We start from the raw sequence: 13,612 nt of genomic DNA, 5'->3' as shown, positions 1-13,612 counted from the left end.
CTGAGTTTTCAACAGCAGATTTATTTCGGTACCCTCGGTAATCGTATTTACCGTTCACCAGTAACGATATTTACCGTGCTTCAGTAACTTTTGACAGTTTGTGAGTTGAGCTCGGTAACTCATTTACAGAATATCCGCAAAATAAATAACCGAGCGTACCGAGTTAAATCTGCTGTTGAGAACTCAGTAAAAAGATGGGGAAAATACCGAGCTGATCTTAGTGTGCTGATTTGTACAGCAAATAAAAAGCTGGGGTTCTTTCATTCTCGCATTATGCGCATTAAATTTTGTTTCGGATCAAGTTTCTCTCCTCTTCTTTTGGGCTTGTACTTCGAGAAACACCACTACTACAATTTTTTATATTATTTTTTTCTCGGTAATTTATTTATCCTTTCAAAAAGATTCGCAAAAACTATTTCCACCTCTAAAAATGTTTAGCTGCCTTAATAGAAAAAAATCGATTAAAAATTCAAGTACGCCCAATTCTATTGCGCGAGAAAACGTTGCACGCAGCCAATGCAATGTTATGACTTTTATATCTGTTTACTAATAATCAGTCGTGAAACCGCTAACCTTGTGGAAAGTTTTCAAAGCTTCTCGTAATTAATTTCATTGAATTTTTAGTTAAACGCCGACCAAAATGAATCAAATGAACCAAATGGGAATGCACATGCAACAGCAGGGCGTAGTGCAAGGTGGACCCGGAGTACCGGTCGGAATTCCCGGCGGCCAGGTAGGCGTTTCGCCCGTCATGATGCAGTCGCCCCAGATGCAACAACAGCAGCAGCAGCAGCAGGTTGCCGTCCAACAACAGCAGCAACAGGCCCAAGCTCATCAGCACCAGTCCCAGCAACAGCAGCAGCAGCAGACCGAAAAGGTGGATAACATTTCCAAGGTAAAGGCACTGATCGGTCCTCTGCGGGAATCGCTTGCGGCAACGATCAAAACCGCTGCGCTCTTGTTGCAGCAAAACAACCTCAACGACGCGGGAACGTGAGTACCTAGTTATAGTTGAAGTTCGTCGATGACGGCGTATTGAATGGTTTTTGTGGATTATATTTTCAGGAAAGGAGGAGATATGAACGCTTTAATTCCGAGGTTTGACAAGCATCTGGAGGAGTTCTACTCGATCTGCGATCAAATCGAACTGAATCTGGTGAGTGCATTTCCTTTTCTGTTTTGCATGTCTTGGTTAAGGGTCTGTTTAGTATCTTCTTGGCTCCATTCCCAGTCGGTCCAGGAAGTTTTTTTTTATGTCAATGAGATTTTCAGCCCGAGGCTGGTTCATCTCAGGTCCAGGAAGTTTACATAATGGCAATTTCTTTGACTGGATACAGGGTATGGCCCTGAGTGCACGAGGACAAGGAATAATCTGAAGAGTAAACATCTGTTAGACACTAATAAAAATTCGGTTGAGTCAAACAAGATGTTTGAGCATTGATTTGTATCTATGTGTTTGAAAAAAATATTTGACGCTGTGTACTACCATGGTATCGTATCTTTGTGTCTACCACACGAATACGAAAATCGAACACATCAAACACTTGAAAGCAATTTCCTTTTTGTTTGAGAAAAGCTGTGTCAATTAAAATGTCGCCCCTTAATGCTAGAACAGGGAACTCGTTTTGGAAAGTGCGGGTAATACTGGCTGGTAAAACTTATTTTTCTATAAAACAACTTATTTGTTGCTCTTAAAAGGTAAATTAATATGTGTTTTCGTAGTTTCAATTGACAAACTTTTGTTTATTGTGGTGTACGTTCAGATATAAACAAATTTCTTGCGATTTCGCAAAACCAGCTACCTAGTTCTAGCATTAAGGAGACGATGTGTTCATCGTATGAAAAAAAAAAAATACATGCAGATGTAGCATAAATACATACACGGATAAACTGCGAAGTGCAGCATAGTTGCTCCGTATTCTACGCAAATCCATATTAACATGGGATAATTATGCTGCACACGGCAGTTAACAAACAGTTTAAATAAGTGTGTGCTATTGCTGTTTGTTACGAATGTGATCCTGCAGCATTCGCACACCGATCAGCTGAACATTTTTGCGTAAGAAGGAGTGTGGGTAAACAGACGCAAAGGTTTTAATATATTTTTCCATTACTTCCGTGTATTCTTGGTCCTTTTTTTGTACTTGTACCTACTGTAACAAGCCTGAGTGGGAGGCTGTAGATGTGCGACAGTAGAGAGTAGATCGTCACTCTTGTTATTAGTGTAGAACTGTACCTTTTTCGCATATCTGTGCCAGCCGTTCTTTGCCTCTCCCAACGAAGCCGACTATGTGCACGCATAAATTGTGTCGACACACACTCTTACTCTTGCCAAAGGATACCAATGTGTAAAGCAAATGAATCGTTCTCATCTCTTTGTACTCCGATGCGCAGTTGGATTAACAGATTATCTTTAATCCTGATGTCATCAGGTGCTTTCGTAAATTACGTGCAACATCTGGGAGACAGGAGGGGTCTACAGTATATGTGTATTGTTTGTAGGAAAAATGCATGACAGAGGGTATACAGATGTCCAGAATTCCCGAAAAAAAATGGACGACATATTTGAAACTTTCATTGTTTTCTAGTTTTACATTCAGGATGATTTCAGAATCAGAATGTTTAAATTATGAGAACTAACGACTAATGCACGCATCTTCGTTAGTAAACTTTTTCCTTTTCAATCAGTTTGGCACGCGAGATAGTTTACTTTTAAGCTCAAACACTCATGTCAGCGTTTAGAAGCTTAACTATTTAATACATACCTAATTGAACCACTCATCAGTGTGATTTTTTGTCCAAGGATTATGAATTAAACGATTTAGTATGAGATAAAATCCAAACCATATACGCACTTTTTCTGAACGATTCTGATTACCACTGCAAGTCTGTTTCTTTGTCAGAATTACTTTCCGGAATTTAATTAGAAGTACCTCTTGAAATACCTTCCAGGATTTTTACGCGATACCTTTTGTTTTTTTTTCGCACCATTTTCTTATTATTCCTTATCGAATTCCTCCCAGAGATTCTTACGGATTAGCACCAACATTTTTCCAAGATTCGAGCAGTTCTTTCCTAGACTCTTTCTTTAAAATCTTACAGGATACCTTAATATCGACCGATTTCTTCTGGAGTTCTTCAAGAGGATCCTACAAAATGTCTTTTAGAAGTTTTCCCATTACTGCTTCCAAAGTCCTCCATAGGATTTATCCCAGTCGGAATAACTTATGAATTGCTCCAGAAGAAAAAAAAAACTCCCAGAGATTCCTTCAGAAATAGCTTCCAGGAGTCAGAAAATGCCTTCCTCGATTCTTCCACATATTCCTTCTCGGATGTCCACAGAAATTCCTCTTATGTTCTCTTCCCAAAATTCCTACTTCATGGAATTAATTTCTTTCCAGCAAATTTCCAAGTGATCCTTTTGGGATTCCTCCGTAATTTTTTTCGAGGATTTCAGCTGCAATTCCTTTTCAGATTTTTCCAGTATTTCCTTCCGGACTCTCGAAATTTGATTAGGGATACCTTTTCCGGAACTTCCGGATTTGGAAAGGAATTTTCCAGAAATAATATTCGTGATTCTTCCAAAAGCTTCTTTCAGGATTCCTCCAGGAATTTCCGAGATTATGTCAGGAGTTCCTTCTAGGATTCCTCCAGATATCCCTATCTGGATTCCTTCAGGATTTCATTTATAGATTCTTTCAGAAATTCCTTCTGGGATTCCAGAATTTCGTCAAAGATATCCCAAAAATTTCTTTCTAAAATTCTAGCATTCCCGCCGGGGATTTATTCCGGATCTTTTCAACAATTTCTTCCGGGATTCTTCCAGGACTTCCTTTCGGAATTCCTACAGGAATTTCTCCCGGTCTTCTTCTAAAAATTTCGTCAGAGAATCCTTTCAGAATTATTCCAGGAGTTCCGTTATGGATTTCTCCAGAAATTTCTTCCGGAAACCCTCCAAACTTTTATTCCGGGATTTTCAGAAGTTCCTTTTGAGATTTTTACAAGAATTCTAAAGAAGTTCTTTCAGAGATTCCTGAAAAAAATATTGCTATGATTCCTTCAAGATTTTAGCCAGAAAATTCTGCATGAGTTCCTCGAAAGGTTCATTCAGGAGTTCACTAGAATTTCTTCAGGGAGCCTTCCTTGGATTTATATTGGATTCGATTCAGGTAGCCTGGAATGAACTTCTGGATGCACCTCGGAAAGAACTCTTGGGGGAATTCCGAAAATAGTTCCTGGAGGAATCCCGAAAGGAATTTATGCAGGTATCCCAGAAGACATTCCTAGAGGAAGCCCAGAAGATTGATTGATTGATTTGTCTTTATTTAAGAGACTTTCAGCCCTTGACTGGTTCGTCTTTGTCGCCCAGAAGATATTAGTGGAGGAAGCCCAGAAGGAACTCTTAAAGGTATCTAAGATGGAATACCTTATGAATTTCCGAGGATGAATTTGTGAAGGAATATGTAATGGAATTCCTGGAGCAATCCTGAAGGAATCCCGGAAGGTGTTCTTGAAGGAATACCGAAAGAAACTCCTGGATGAAACCAGGAAGGAACTCGTTAGTTATTTTCGGATAAATCTTTGAAGCAACTCCTAGAAGTATCCCAGAACGAGCTCCTGGAAGAATGTCAGAATAAATTCCTGGAAGAATATCAGAAGCAAATCCTTAGACAATTGAACTCTCAGAAAAGGGAATATCTGGAAGGAATTCATGAAGGACTTCAGAAAAAAAACTCTTGAAGAAATCACAGATCTAGATCCAATTTTTGAATAGCTCTTATTTTCTTGGGGTAACGAGTTTATGTTAAATTTGATAGGGTGTCTACCCTTGATTTTAAGGCTTAAGGAGGAAATAATTTCATGAAAAAATTAAGAAAATTTTCATTATTGTGCAGTCGCAATTTTGCTAGAAATTCTTTGAGTAATCCGAAGTTTTTGTAATTTTTATGGAAGTTTTTTCGAAAGTTTCAGCAAAGTGTTCAGCAATTGCTCCAGAAAGGTCTTCCAAGAATCCGCCCGAAGTTTCATGAAATTTCATACACTAGTATTCTTCCAGAAACTAAACTAAACAACTAAAGGATGATTAAGAGCCATCTTTGGAACCGTGAAATAACAAGCTAGGTTCATGGTATACAAAAACCTCTTGTATTTATCCTTATCATTACATAAGCTGTCTTAGGAGAGTTATAATTACTCATCTGTGAATAGCGCAATTATAACAAGTGTGGAGTCACTACACTGGGATACGGTAGGAGTAACTTTTGATTTGAAGAAGTTTTATAAAAATTGGTCGAGGTGAACTTACTCACAGTTCTGCTGGGAATTCCGCCAAAAATATACTCAGAAAATTAGTTAAAAACTTCTCTGTGTAATTCCTAAGAATTCCATCATGAATTTCATCATTATTTTTTTCTACATCGAAATTTCTAAAAACAAACTTAAACTTTGTTTAAAGTTGTACCTGAAAGCCGTATGGAAGATATTTTTCTAAACATTCTGTTAGGAATCCGGTCTAGTATCCCTCCACGACTTCAATGGGGAACTCTTCTATAAATCTCTTCTCCTAATCCGAATCTATTTTTTTATAATATTACCTGATTTTTCATTTCTTTTATTTGGCTTGTTGATCTTGCTCATAATTCTTCAAAATGCAAACAAAATAGTTCATGTCAAAGTCTGCGAATAGTTCAAAATAAATTCTTGAACGAACGGCGGCGCAGTCTTTTTTCAAACTTCAATTATGGGCTGCTCAAACGGTTAGGCTGAGGGTTACTGGTTCAAAGGCATAGGAAAGTTTTATAAAGAAGCGTCTTGAAGGGGTTCGAAGGGTATACATTTTTTTTTGGCAAAACAATTCGACGTTTGTGGAAAAAGTTATTAATCCGTACCCGATCGAGGAAATGACGAGATTTTGTTACTTATCATTATTCCTTACATATTGAACAACGTTTTCTTGCTTTTCAGTTTTCAGTCAATCACTTTTTTCACATGCATCAGATGATTCCCCAGGGTGACCCCTGGCGATTTTTATTTGGAATATTAATTTTTACAATAGTAAATTGTATGAAAACTTAATAAGGCTAGTGCTAATGTACGTTTTATTCGATGAAGCTGCAATTTTTCATCAACTTTCGGACCAAAATGGAACTCAAAAAGTGTACAGGGGTGATTTTTCGGTCCCAGGTTCCTGTAACAGTGTAGGAAACTGCAAAATTGTGATTATCAGGTCTGAGTAGAAGTTGAACTTTAATGACTGTTGCAGCTTTGACAAATGTTAAGCTGCCACGCAGCTCTTACTAAAGATTCATAAACATGGAAGCTTAAGTTGAAGAAATATGTTTAAATGTTTCTATTGAAGGCCATTAAAATTTATATATGTTGAGTTCCTATAGTTATATATAATATAAATATTTCCGTGTTTGTTTGTGACCGCAGAATGTAGACTGAAGATAATAATTTCCATGAAACCAGATGGATCATCGAGACTAAACATCAATTATATCATTTTAGAAAACCTCAAAAATTTGCATGCAGCAGGGAGCTTCGTCGCAGCAGTATCTCCCGATTCCGGTTGCACCGACGCAACCCAATCCGGCCGAAACAAACGCCTTGTCCTACGGTCAGTATTTAGACGTGGTGAAGATTCAGATTGGCTACGCCAAGGACATACACGATACCCTCATCTGTGCCGCTCAAAATATCTGCCCGAGCGAATGATAGAATCGAACCACTACTGGGTGCGACATTTCGGATTAGATTGAGTGGTTTCATCTTTTTTCCGGAATGATACACGTGTGATTGGAATCTGTCATTATATTGCACCTATAGTGATGCAAAACCTGTAGTTTTAAATATTTTTCATTTACCTGAATGTTTACCACTTTCTACTTCATATAGATATTTTACGACACCTACAGTCTGTCTCTGTAAGGAATAAGTTAATACATTAGATAATAAGAGATACTTTTTTTTGCTAAGATAGCTGCCATGTCAATGCTCTGGTTCGGTCTTTGATTTTGATTGGTCCGTGATGACAGCCGTTTTGTCTCGTAAATGTGACGTAAGTTTCCCGTTGTTGTTGGAGAAGTACAGTTCGATGTCGTCCAGGGTGCGTTTCATCGCTTCCGGTAAAAATGAACGATGGATGTTGGGGCTAGTATGATGTTGATCATCATTGTAAACCTATTTTCTAGATCAGCCTAGACAGATGTGTAGTGTCGATAGCAATTGTCCCATTTGAATAATATGTCACAAACGATCTGCTGCCGACTTCTGTGGTAAGATTTCACTAAACAGGCAACCCAAATTCATGGTGTGATACGATTATAAACTTACGATCAATCATTGCAAACTTATGCTAAATGGTACAACCCAAAAACCTTGCTTTCGTAAGGGGTATCTAGGAAACCTTGTGAACCCGGTGTTTGCTGCTTTCAGTAAAAATGAAATGGCAAACTCGTGTGTCATGCCGCGAGCCTGTATGTATACTAGTCAACAACGTAATCGTTGAACCAACCACCAGAGATCTATGTGCTATCACAATTGATGTTTCTGTTAGAAACCTCAACAGGAAATACGTCTATTGTACGGTGTATTCACCGCATGATGAACCATCCTCTACGGGTGCTTTCAAACAAGTCATCGCACACTGCACTTCAAAAAGCTTTCCGCTAATTGTTGGAAGTGATGCTAATACTCACCATATCATCTGCGGCAGCTCCGACATTAACTTGAGAGGCTCCAGTTTGATGGAGTAGTAGTACAGATCTTGCATTACTTATTATAGGCAACCGCCCAACCTTCATGGTATCTGCTAGAGAGGAGGTGTTAGACATAACGCTTTTCTCTAACAGACTTAGTCACGAGTTGACCAATTGGCATGCGTCAGATGAAGAATCTTTATCTGACCATCGCTACATCTTTTTTGAACACTTAAATGTTACTTCGGAAACTTTGCGTTGCAGGAATCCCCGGTCAACAAACTGGGATATCTTTACTGATTTGGTTGCGGCTCATTATCCGTTGACACTCCAAGTGAGTTGAATGATGCCGTTGATACTACGACGGCCCTCATCATGGAAGCTTTTGAGGAAACTTGCCATCTACGGTCTATCAAGACAACAAGGGGAACCCCTTGGTAGAACTCCGATCTGGCCAAGCCGTTCGGCTGGATCGGAGACTTTCAGGACAGGACTGCTCGCAAGGCCTACCAGAAAGCTTTCCGGTCTGCTGATCGATCTGGCTGCGGAAAAACCTTTGTTCGAATGTTTCCAGTTTGAGTGAAGGCAATCGTTTGAATAAAATCCTTGCAAAATCTAAGGATTTCCTAGTGAACGAACTTCGTTTACCAAATGGCGACTTCACTTTTTCCGATGAGGAGGTTTTGGAATGTTTAATCAGTAGTACATATTGTGTGGTTATTACCAGGGTTGTGCAGTTTCAGGAGAGTCAATGTCGAATGACACTCGCTCTAACCATCACTTCATACGACAAACGCAGTCCATCAAAACATAATCGATTCACGCAAAAGCCACTCAAGCCAACCCTCGTTCAATGCAGAGTCAACCACATCCAACAGCAGTGATCGTCTCTTGTTTTCGAACCACACGATGAAACACCGAAGCGAGTTTTTATTCTACGCTTTGCATTCTATTCATAGGGCGTGCTATGTTTGTGTTTGCTGCGCCATGCAATACTACTTAACAAATTGACCCTCATCCTGGCATTTTCAGACGAGAGTCACCCAGCAGTGAGTGACATAGCTCTGCGTCGGAACGACGGTTAAGAAGCGTTCGGCTACTCAAGAGATTTGCAGAGAAAGAGCGTGGCGGCGGCAACCACCGTATCAATGCGTTCGTCTCGAATGTGTTCGATAGCAACATAGAGACGGTCGGCTGTAGCGTTGATGGAGGAAGAAGGGCAATGTTGATGTTGCGGCTTTTTTGTGTTATGATGGTGATAATGCACAAGACTGGTTATTACATCTTCGGATGAACATGGTGCCTTTTCTTGTAGTTATGACTCTTTAGCTTCGGCTCGGAGTTTCATAACTATAGAATCGATAGCTTTGTTCCTTTTAAATCTCCTGGAGCAGATGGGATATACCCTTTTTTGCTTCAGAAGGGATTTGTTTATTTCAAGCATGTTTTGAAAAAAACTACTTGTTTGCAGTTCGACATCTTTTCTTCTAAAATGTTTAGAACGCATTGACTCTTCATGTGAACCAACATGCCTACCAATCTGGTAAGTTCACTGTGACTCTTTTACACAAGGTTTGTTACGATATCGAGAAGGCATTTGCTAAGAAGCAATTCTGCTTGTGTGTTTTCTTAGATATCGGGGTGCCTTTGACAACGTGTCTTTCGATGCCATATTGGAAGCCGCACGGCGCCATGGTATATGTCCAATGATTTCCAATTGGATTTACCAAATCCTCAAAACCCGATATATCTTCTCGCTATTGCGTCAAGCAGCGATTTGGAAATTGAGTTTTTGTGGATGCCCTCAAGGTGGAGTCTTGTCACCGCTTTTGTGAAATCTCGTAGCAGATACGCTATTGAGGCAACTCAATAATAGCGGTTTTCCTATTTTTGGTTTTGCCGACGACTATCTAACATTGCTAGTTGGTATGTGCATCAGCACCCTTTTTGACCTGATCGCCCTTCAGGTAGTTGAGGGTTCATGTCGCCAATATGACATTTCGGTTAATCTGAGTAAAGCATCTATTGTTCTTTTTACGGAAAGGCGAAACCGTAATGGCGTTCGATGTTTGCGTTTCTTCGATTCTAAAATTGGTGTGACTGATCAGTTAAAGTACGTTGGAGTTATTCTTGATTTAAAGCTTCCTGAACACCTCACATTGCGTTCAGAATCAAGAAAACTTGTTTATTCTTCGGGCAATGCTGGCTAACCATTGGTGAAACTTGGGATCTAAAATCCAAGTATATCAAATGGATTTACGCAACTGTTGTTTGACCAATATTGGGCTATGGATGTCTTGTGTGGTGGCAAAAAGGCGAAGTGAGACCAATCCAATCAAAAATAGGCCAGCTCTATGTAAAAGAAGTGCTGAATGACGATATCTGAAGCGTTTTCTTCAGCTCCCACGGCCATTCTTCCATCGCTGGAAATGAATTTGCTGATGAGTTTGCTCGCACTGGAGCATCACATAACTTCATTGGTCCTGAGCCAGCTGTTCCGGTATCGAAGTGTTGGGCAAAGCATTAGATTGACATCTGGGCTGCCATTCAACACAAACAATACTGGAATAGTTTGGAGTCATGTCGTCAAACCAAACTGTATTGTACTGAGCCTTCTCTAGAGGTGAAGAAGTATTTAACAAATCTGTCTGAGCAGAATTGCAGCATTCTGGTCAAACTTCTGACTGATCACTGCTGACTCAGCTGACATGGTGAATATTCAGCAAGCTGATTCATTTGCATGTAATAGCTGTGAATCCGTTTATGGAATTTCGTATCATTTAATATGTAACTGTCCAGTTCTTGTTTAACTGCGTTTCCGCGTACTCGGAAAACATTTATTAAGTGTAACTGACTTCAGAAACTTGCTGTGGTAAAGAGCTATGGAGCCGACCTACTGATACCTGATTTAACTAAAAAATGTTACTAGGGATTTGAAACCATTGTGGTACGCTTAAGCGTTAATCTTGTTCTTTTCCCCATCCCATCCTTTATTCCTTTCCCTCTTCTTCAGGTAGATGATGAATAGGCTTGTGTGCATGGCGATGGCACAAATTTCCCAAATGGAGAACGTGTCTCTGGAGCCGACCTACTTTTACCTGATATTCCGTGATTGACCAACTTCAAAGAACCAAAATATGGAGCCTGGGCATGACTTACCAGCCCTACATTTTCGAAAGTCCTAAGCTCAAACACGGCGTTGGCCACGTCCTTACGGTAATCGGGGAATGAATGTTAATGCGACAGATTGTTCATCTCCAACAGCATGAGTAATTAAAAGTTGAAGTTGACCATTAAATATGGATAACTAAATGCATCTGTACCCTCAAAAATGGTCGTTTCACATCACGCGTTTATACGAGTACACATACAATATCTATGTGGCGGAAGAAATCTGTTTTTTTTTGTGTAATCTGCATGCTGTTTGTATCGTCCTCTAAAAATCGGTATAATACAGAAAACCCTGCATATCTGGCCTCTACGCTCATTATCATTTTAGGAAACAGCAAAGCTGTGTATTCAGCAGGGAAATTCGTCGGAGCTGTATTTTCCGGTTCCGGTTGCACCAACGCAACCCAATCCGGATGATCCGAACGCCCTGTCCTACGGTCAGTTTTTGGACGTGGTAAAGACCCAGATCGGCTTCTCTAGGCACCTGCACGATATGCTCAACTGCGCTGTTCAGAATATCTCGGGCAGATCCTTCCAAGAATGATGATTTCGGGTTTAAATGAGAGGTTTCAGCCTTTCATGAATGTCATACGTTTGTTGGAAATCTGTCATTTTATTCCACTTATGGCAACTTAGGTAAAACAAGAATTACAAACTAGTTTCTATAAAATTTGTATCAGTAGAGAATAAGTTAATACGTTAGACGATAAGAGATTCATTTTTCGCTCTCCGAGTAAGCCGCATTGTCAACGCCCTGCTTCTGTTTCGATTCGGAATGGTCCGTAATGGCAGCCTCTTTGTCCCGATGGTACCGTTCGATGTGGATATCCGTGAGTTTCCTGTTGTTGTCGGAGAAGTACAGTTCGATGTCCTCCAGGGTACGTTTCTCCGTTTCTGGCAAGAAGAAATACACAAACAGAACTCCAATGGCTCCACAGATACCGTAGAACAGAATGACTCCAGGTAGAGAGAAGGAATTTTCCAGGTTGAAATAGGTTTTGGTTGTTACGAATGTCATGGCGTAATTTAGGGCAGCAGTGATTCCACATGCAAGGCTGCGATTTCTGAAATTAATGTGAGAAATGATTAAATGCTGAACGAAAGTGTGTAATTGATGGCTGTGTTAAAATGGAGTAAAGATTATGTATGTATCTAAGTATTTTTTTATGTTTCTTAAGAAAATTGTAATAGGTAGTGACTACAAAATAAATCAAAGCAATATTTGAAAACATCTTTATAAAACAAGTGAGACAATAAAAAATAAATGATAAACATATTCGTTTGATCGTTGCATAATACTTTGAAGTCTTACTTGAATGGAAACACCTCGCTCAGTAGGATCCATGGCACCGGCAGTACTCCAACACTAGTGGCAAAAGCCAGAGTAAAGAACAGAAACATAGCCAAATAGTTCAAGCCGTTAGCTGTGTTAACGCTGTCGTGAGCATCGGATGATGACCACCCCGGTGGGAATACGTTGAAGGCATATACGGCTAACGAGAGACACGACAGCGACGTGAGGGTGAACGAGAACAAAGCCAGTCTACGTTTGCCGACGAACTTGATGCTAACCATACAGACTATGTTTGCCGCTAATCCCAACAAGGCGGTCGATACCGTGGCCCAGTTTGCATCCAGTGGCACTCCGTAGGCTTGGAAAATCTGCACCAAATAAGGTCGCATTCCGGTTAGGCCGCTCAGCTGACCGAACGCAAACAGGAGCATAACTAAGGCGAATGGCCGTAGATTTCGTTTCCTCATAAGCTCCTTTAGCTTCATCCATTCGCTCGGCGGTGGATGATCACACTTGGAGTTCTGAGATTTTTGGCAAGGGGTACACTGGGCGGCATTTTTGTTGTAGCGTTGCATTTCCTGGAACTCCTTTTCCACCGCGGTTGGTGAGACCCATCCGCGTAGCCATTGTAGCGATTTTTGGGCATCATCCTTGCGATTTTTGGACAACAGCCACATGGGAGTTTCCGGTACGAAGCAGATGGCGATCATCGTGGCCAGTGGGACGGAAACGCATATCGCTGCGGTTATTCGCCACGTGGTGACTGTTCCCAACAGAAACACGACGAAAAAGCCCAGCATCACTGCCACGCCGGCACAGGACGTCAGGATTCCTCGTATTGATGGTTGGCTAAAAATTGAAAGTAGAGAGAAAGAACGTCATGAAATAAACTTTGCCAATAGGTTGTGCGTGTTATTAACCCGTAAACTGCCAAGGCGTCTCATTATTTTAATCTAAATAACAGTTATCAATAGAAAAGTTACAATAATAATCATGATTAGAAATTAGAAGTCTATGGTGTAGTCCCAAAAAAGACTTCAGTGTAGATCGTCAGCATCTAATAATTTTGTCGAGCTCATTTTCAGCACAACATTTATTCTGTCGTTACATTTTGTTCCGTATTGATACCAGACAACGCCGAACGAGTGAATGGGATGATAACGACTCAAAAAGAACAGAAAGGGGCTGTCGTCAAATATACTACATAAATTTCCATATATTTATAAGAAAAAAAAAATGGATCCTTGGAGAAATACATACATTGGCGTAACTAGAGGGGGGCCTGGGGGGCCAGGCCACCCCCCAGAATCCGCCAGCCACCAGACCGACCCCCCCCCCCCCCCGGGAATTTTTCATGACTTCATGTATAGTAATTAGAAAAAAATCTGAGAGCCACTGTCTTAATGATAAACATAGATCCATAAAAGACATTGATTTGGCATACTAT

General features: G+C 40.3%; 2 protein-coding genes across 4 annotated transcripts in view; one reads left to right on the top strand and one right to left on the bottom strand.

Annotated features, from left to right (window-relative positions):
* The first annotated feature begins 547 nt into the window (after window positions 1–547).
* LOC134292069 (mediator of RNA polymerase II transcription subunit 29) lies at window positions 548–11,550 on the top strand. Of its 2 annotated transcripts, none has more exons than XM_062860789.1 (3): window positions 548–993; window positions 1,066–1,156; window positions 11,200–11,550. In XM_062860789.1, the coding sequence occupies exons 1-3, from the start codon at window positions 641–643 to the stop codon at window positions 11,413–11,415; spliced, it is 660 nt and encodes a 219-aa protein (XP_062716773.1). In that variant the 5' UTR covers window positions 548–640; the 3' UTR covers window positions 11,416–11,550. The 2 variants fall into 2 exon arrangements, with proteins under 2 accessions (XP_062716773.1, XP_062716775.1); XM_062860791.1 differs by lacking the exon at window positions 11,200–11,550 and adding an exon at window positions 6,511–6,994.
* The window catches only part of LOC134292068 (facilitated trehalose transporter Tret1-like), a 59,941-nt gene continuing 57,789 nt past the window's right edge, over window positions 11,461–13,612 (bottom strand). For both annotated transcript variants that reach the window (XM_062860787.1, XM_062860788.1), the window contains exons 5-6: window positions 12,184–13,014; window positions 11,461–11,935 (exon numbers count right to left, since the gene is read on the bottom strand). In XM_062860787.1, coding sequence (XP_062716771.1) covers window positions 11,587–11,935; window positions 12,184–13,014 — 1,180 coding nt within the window. In that variant the 3' untranslated portion in view covers window positions 11,461–11,586. The remainder of the gene's footprint in view (window positions 11,936–12,183; window positions 13,015–13,612) is intronic.

Source organism: Aedes albopictus, chromosome 3 (genome assembly GCF_035046485.1).
Source record: "Aedes albopictus strain Foshan chromosome 3, AalbF5, whole genome shotgun sequence".
Taxonomy (NCBI): Eukaryota; Metazoa; Arthropoda; class Insecta; order Diptera; family Culicidae; genus Aedes; species Aedes albopictus.
The sequence above is the reverse complement of the archived record's forward strand: the minus strand, read 5'-3'. Positions and strand labels throughout refer to the sequence as shown.

Excerpts from the sequence above, each read along its gene's own strand:
- LOC134292069 (XM_062860789.1), top strand. The coding sequence starts at position 641 with ATGAATCAAATGAACCAAATGGGAATGCACATGCAACAGCAGGGCGTA. Across the intron at positions 994-1,065 it reads AACCTCAACGACGCGGGAAC|GAAAGGAGGAGATATGAACG; the intron begins GTGAGTACCTAG and ends TTATATTTTCAG. Across the intron at positions 1,157-11,199 it reads ATCAAATCGAACTGAATCTG|GAAACAGCAAAGCTGTGTAT; the intron begins GTGAGTGCATTT and ends TTATCATTTTAG.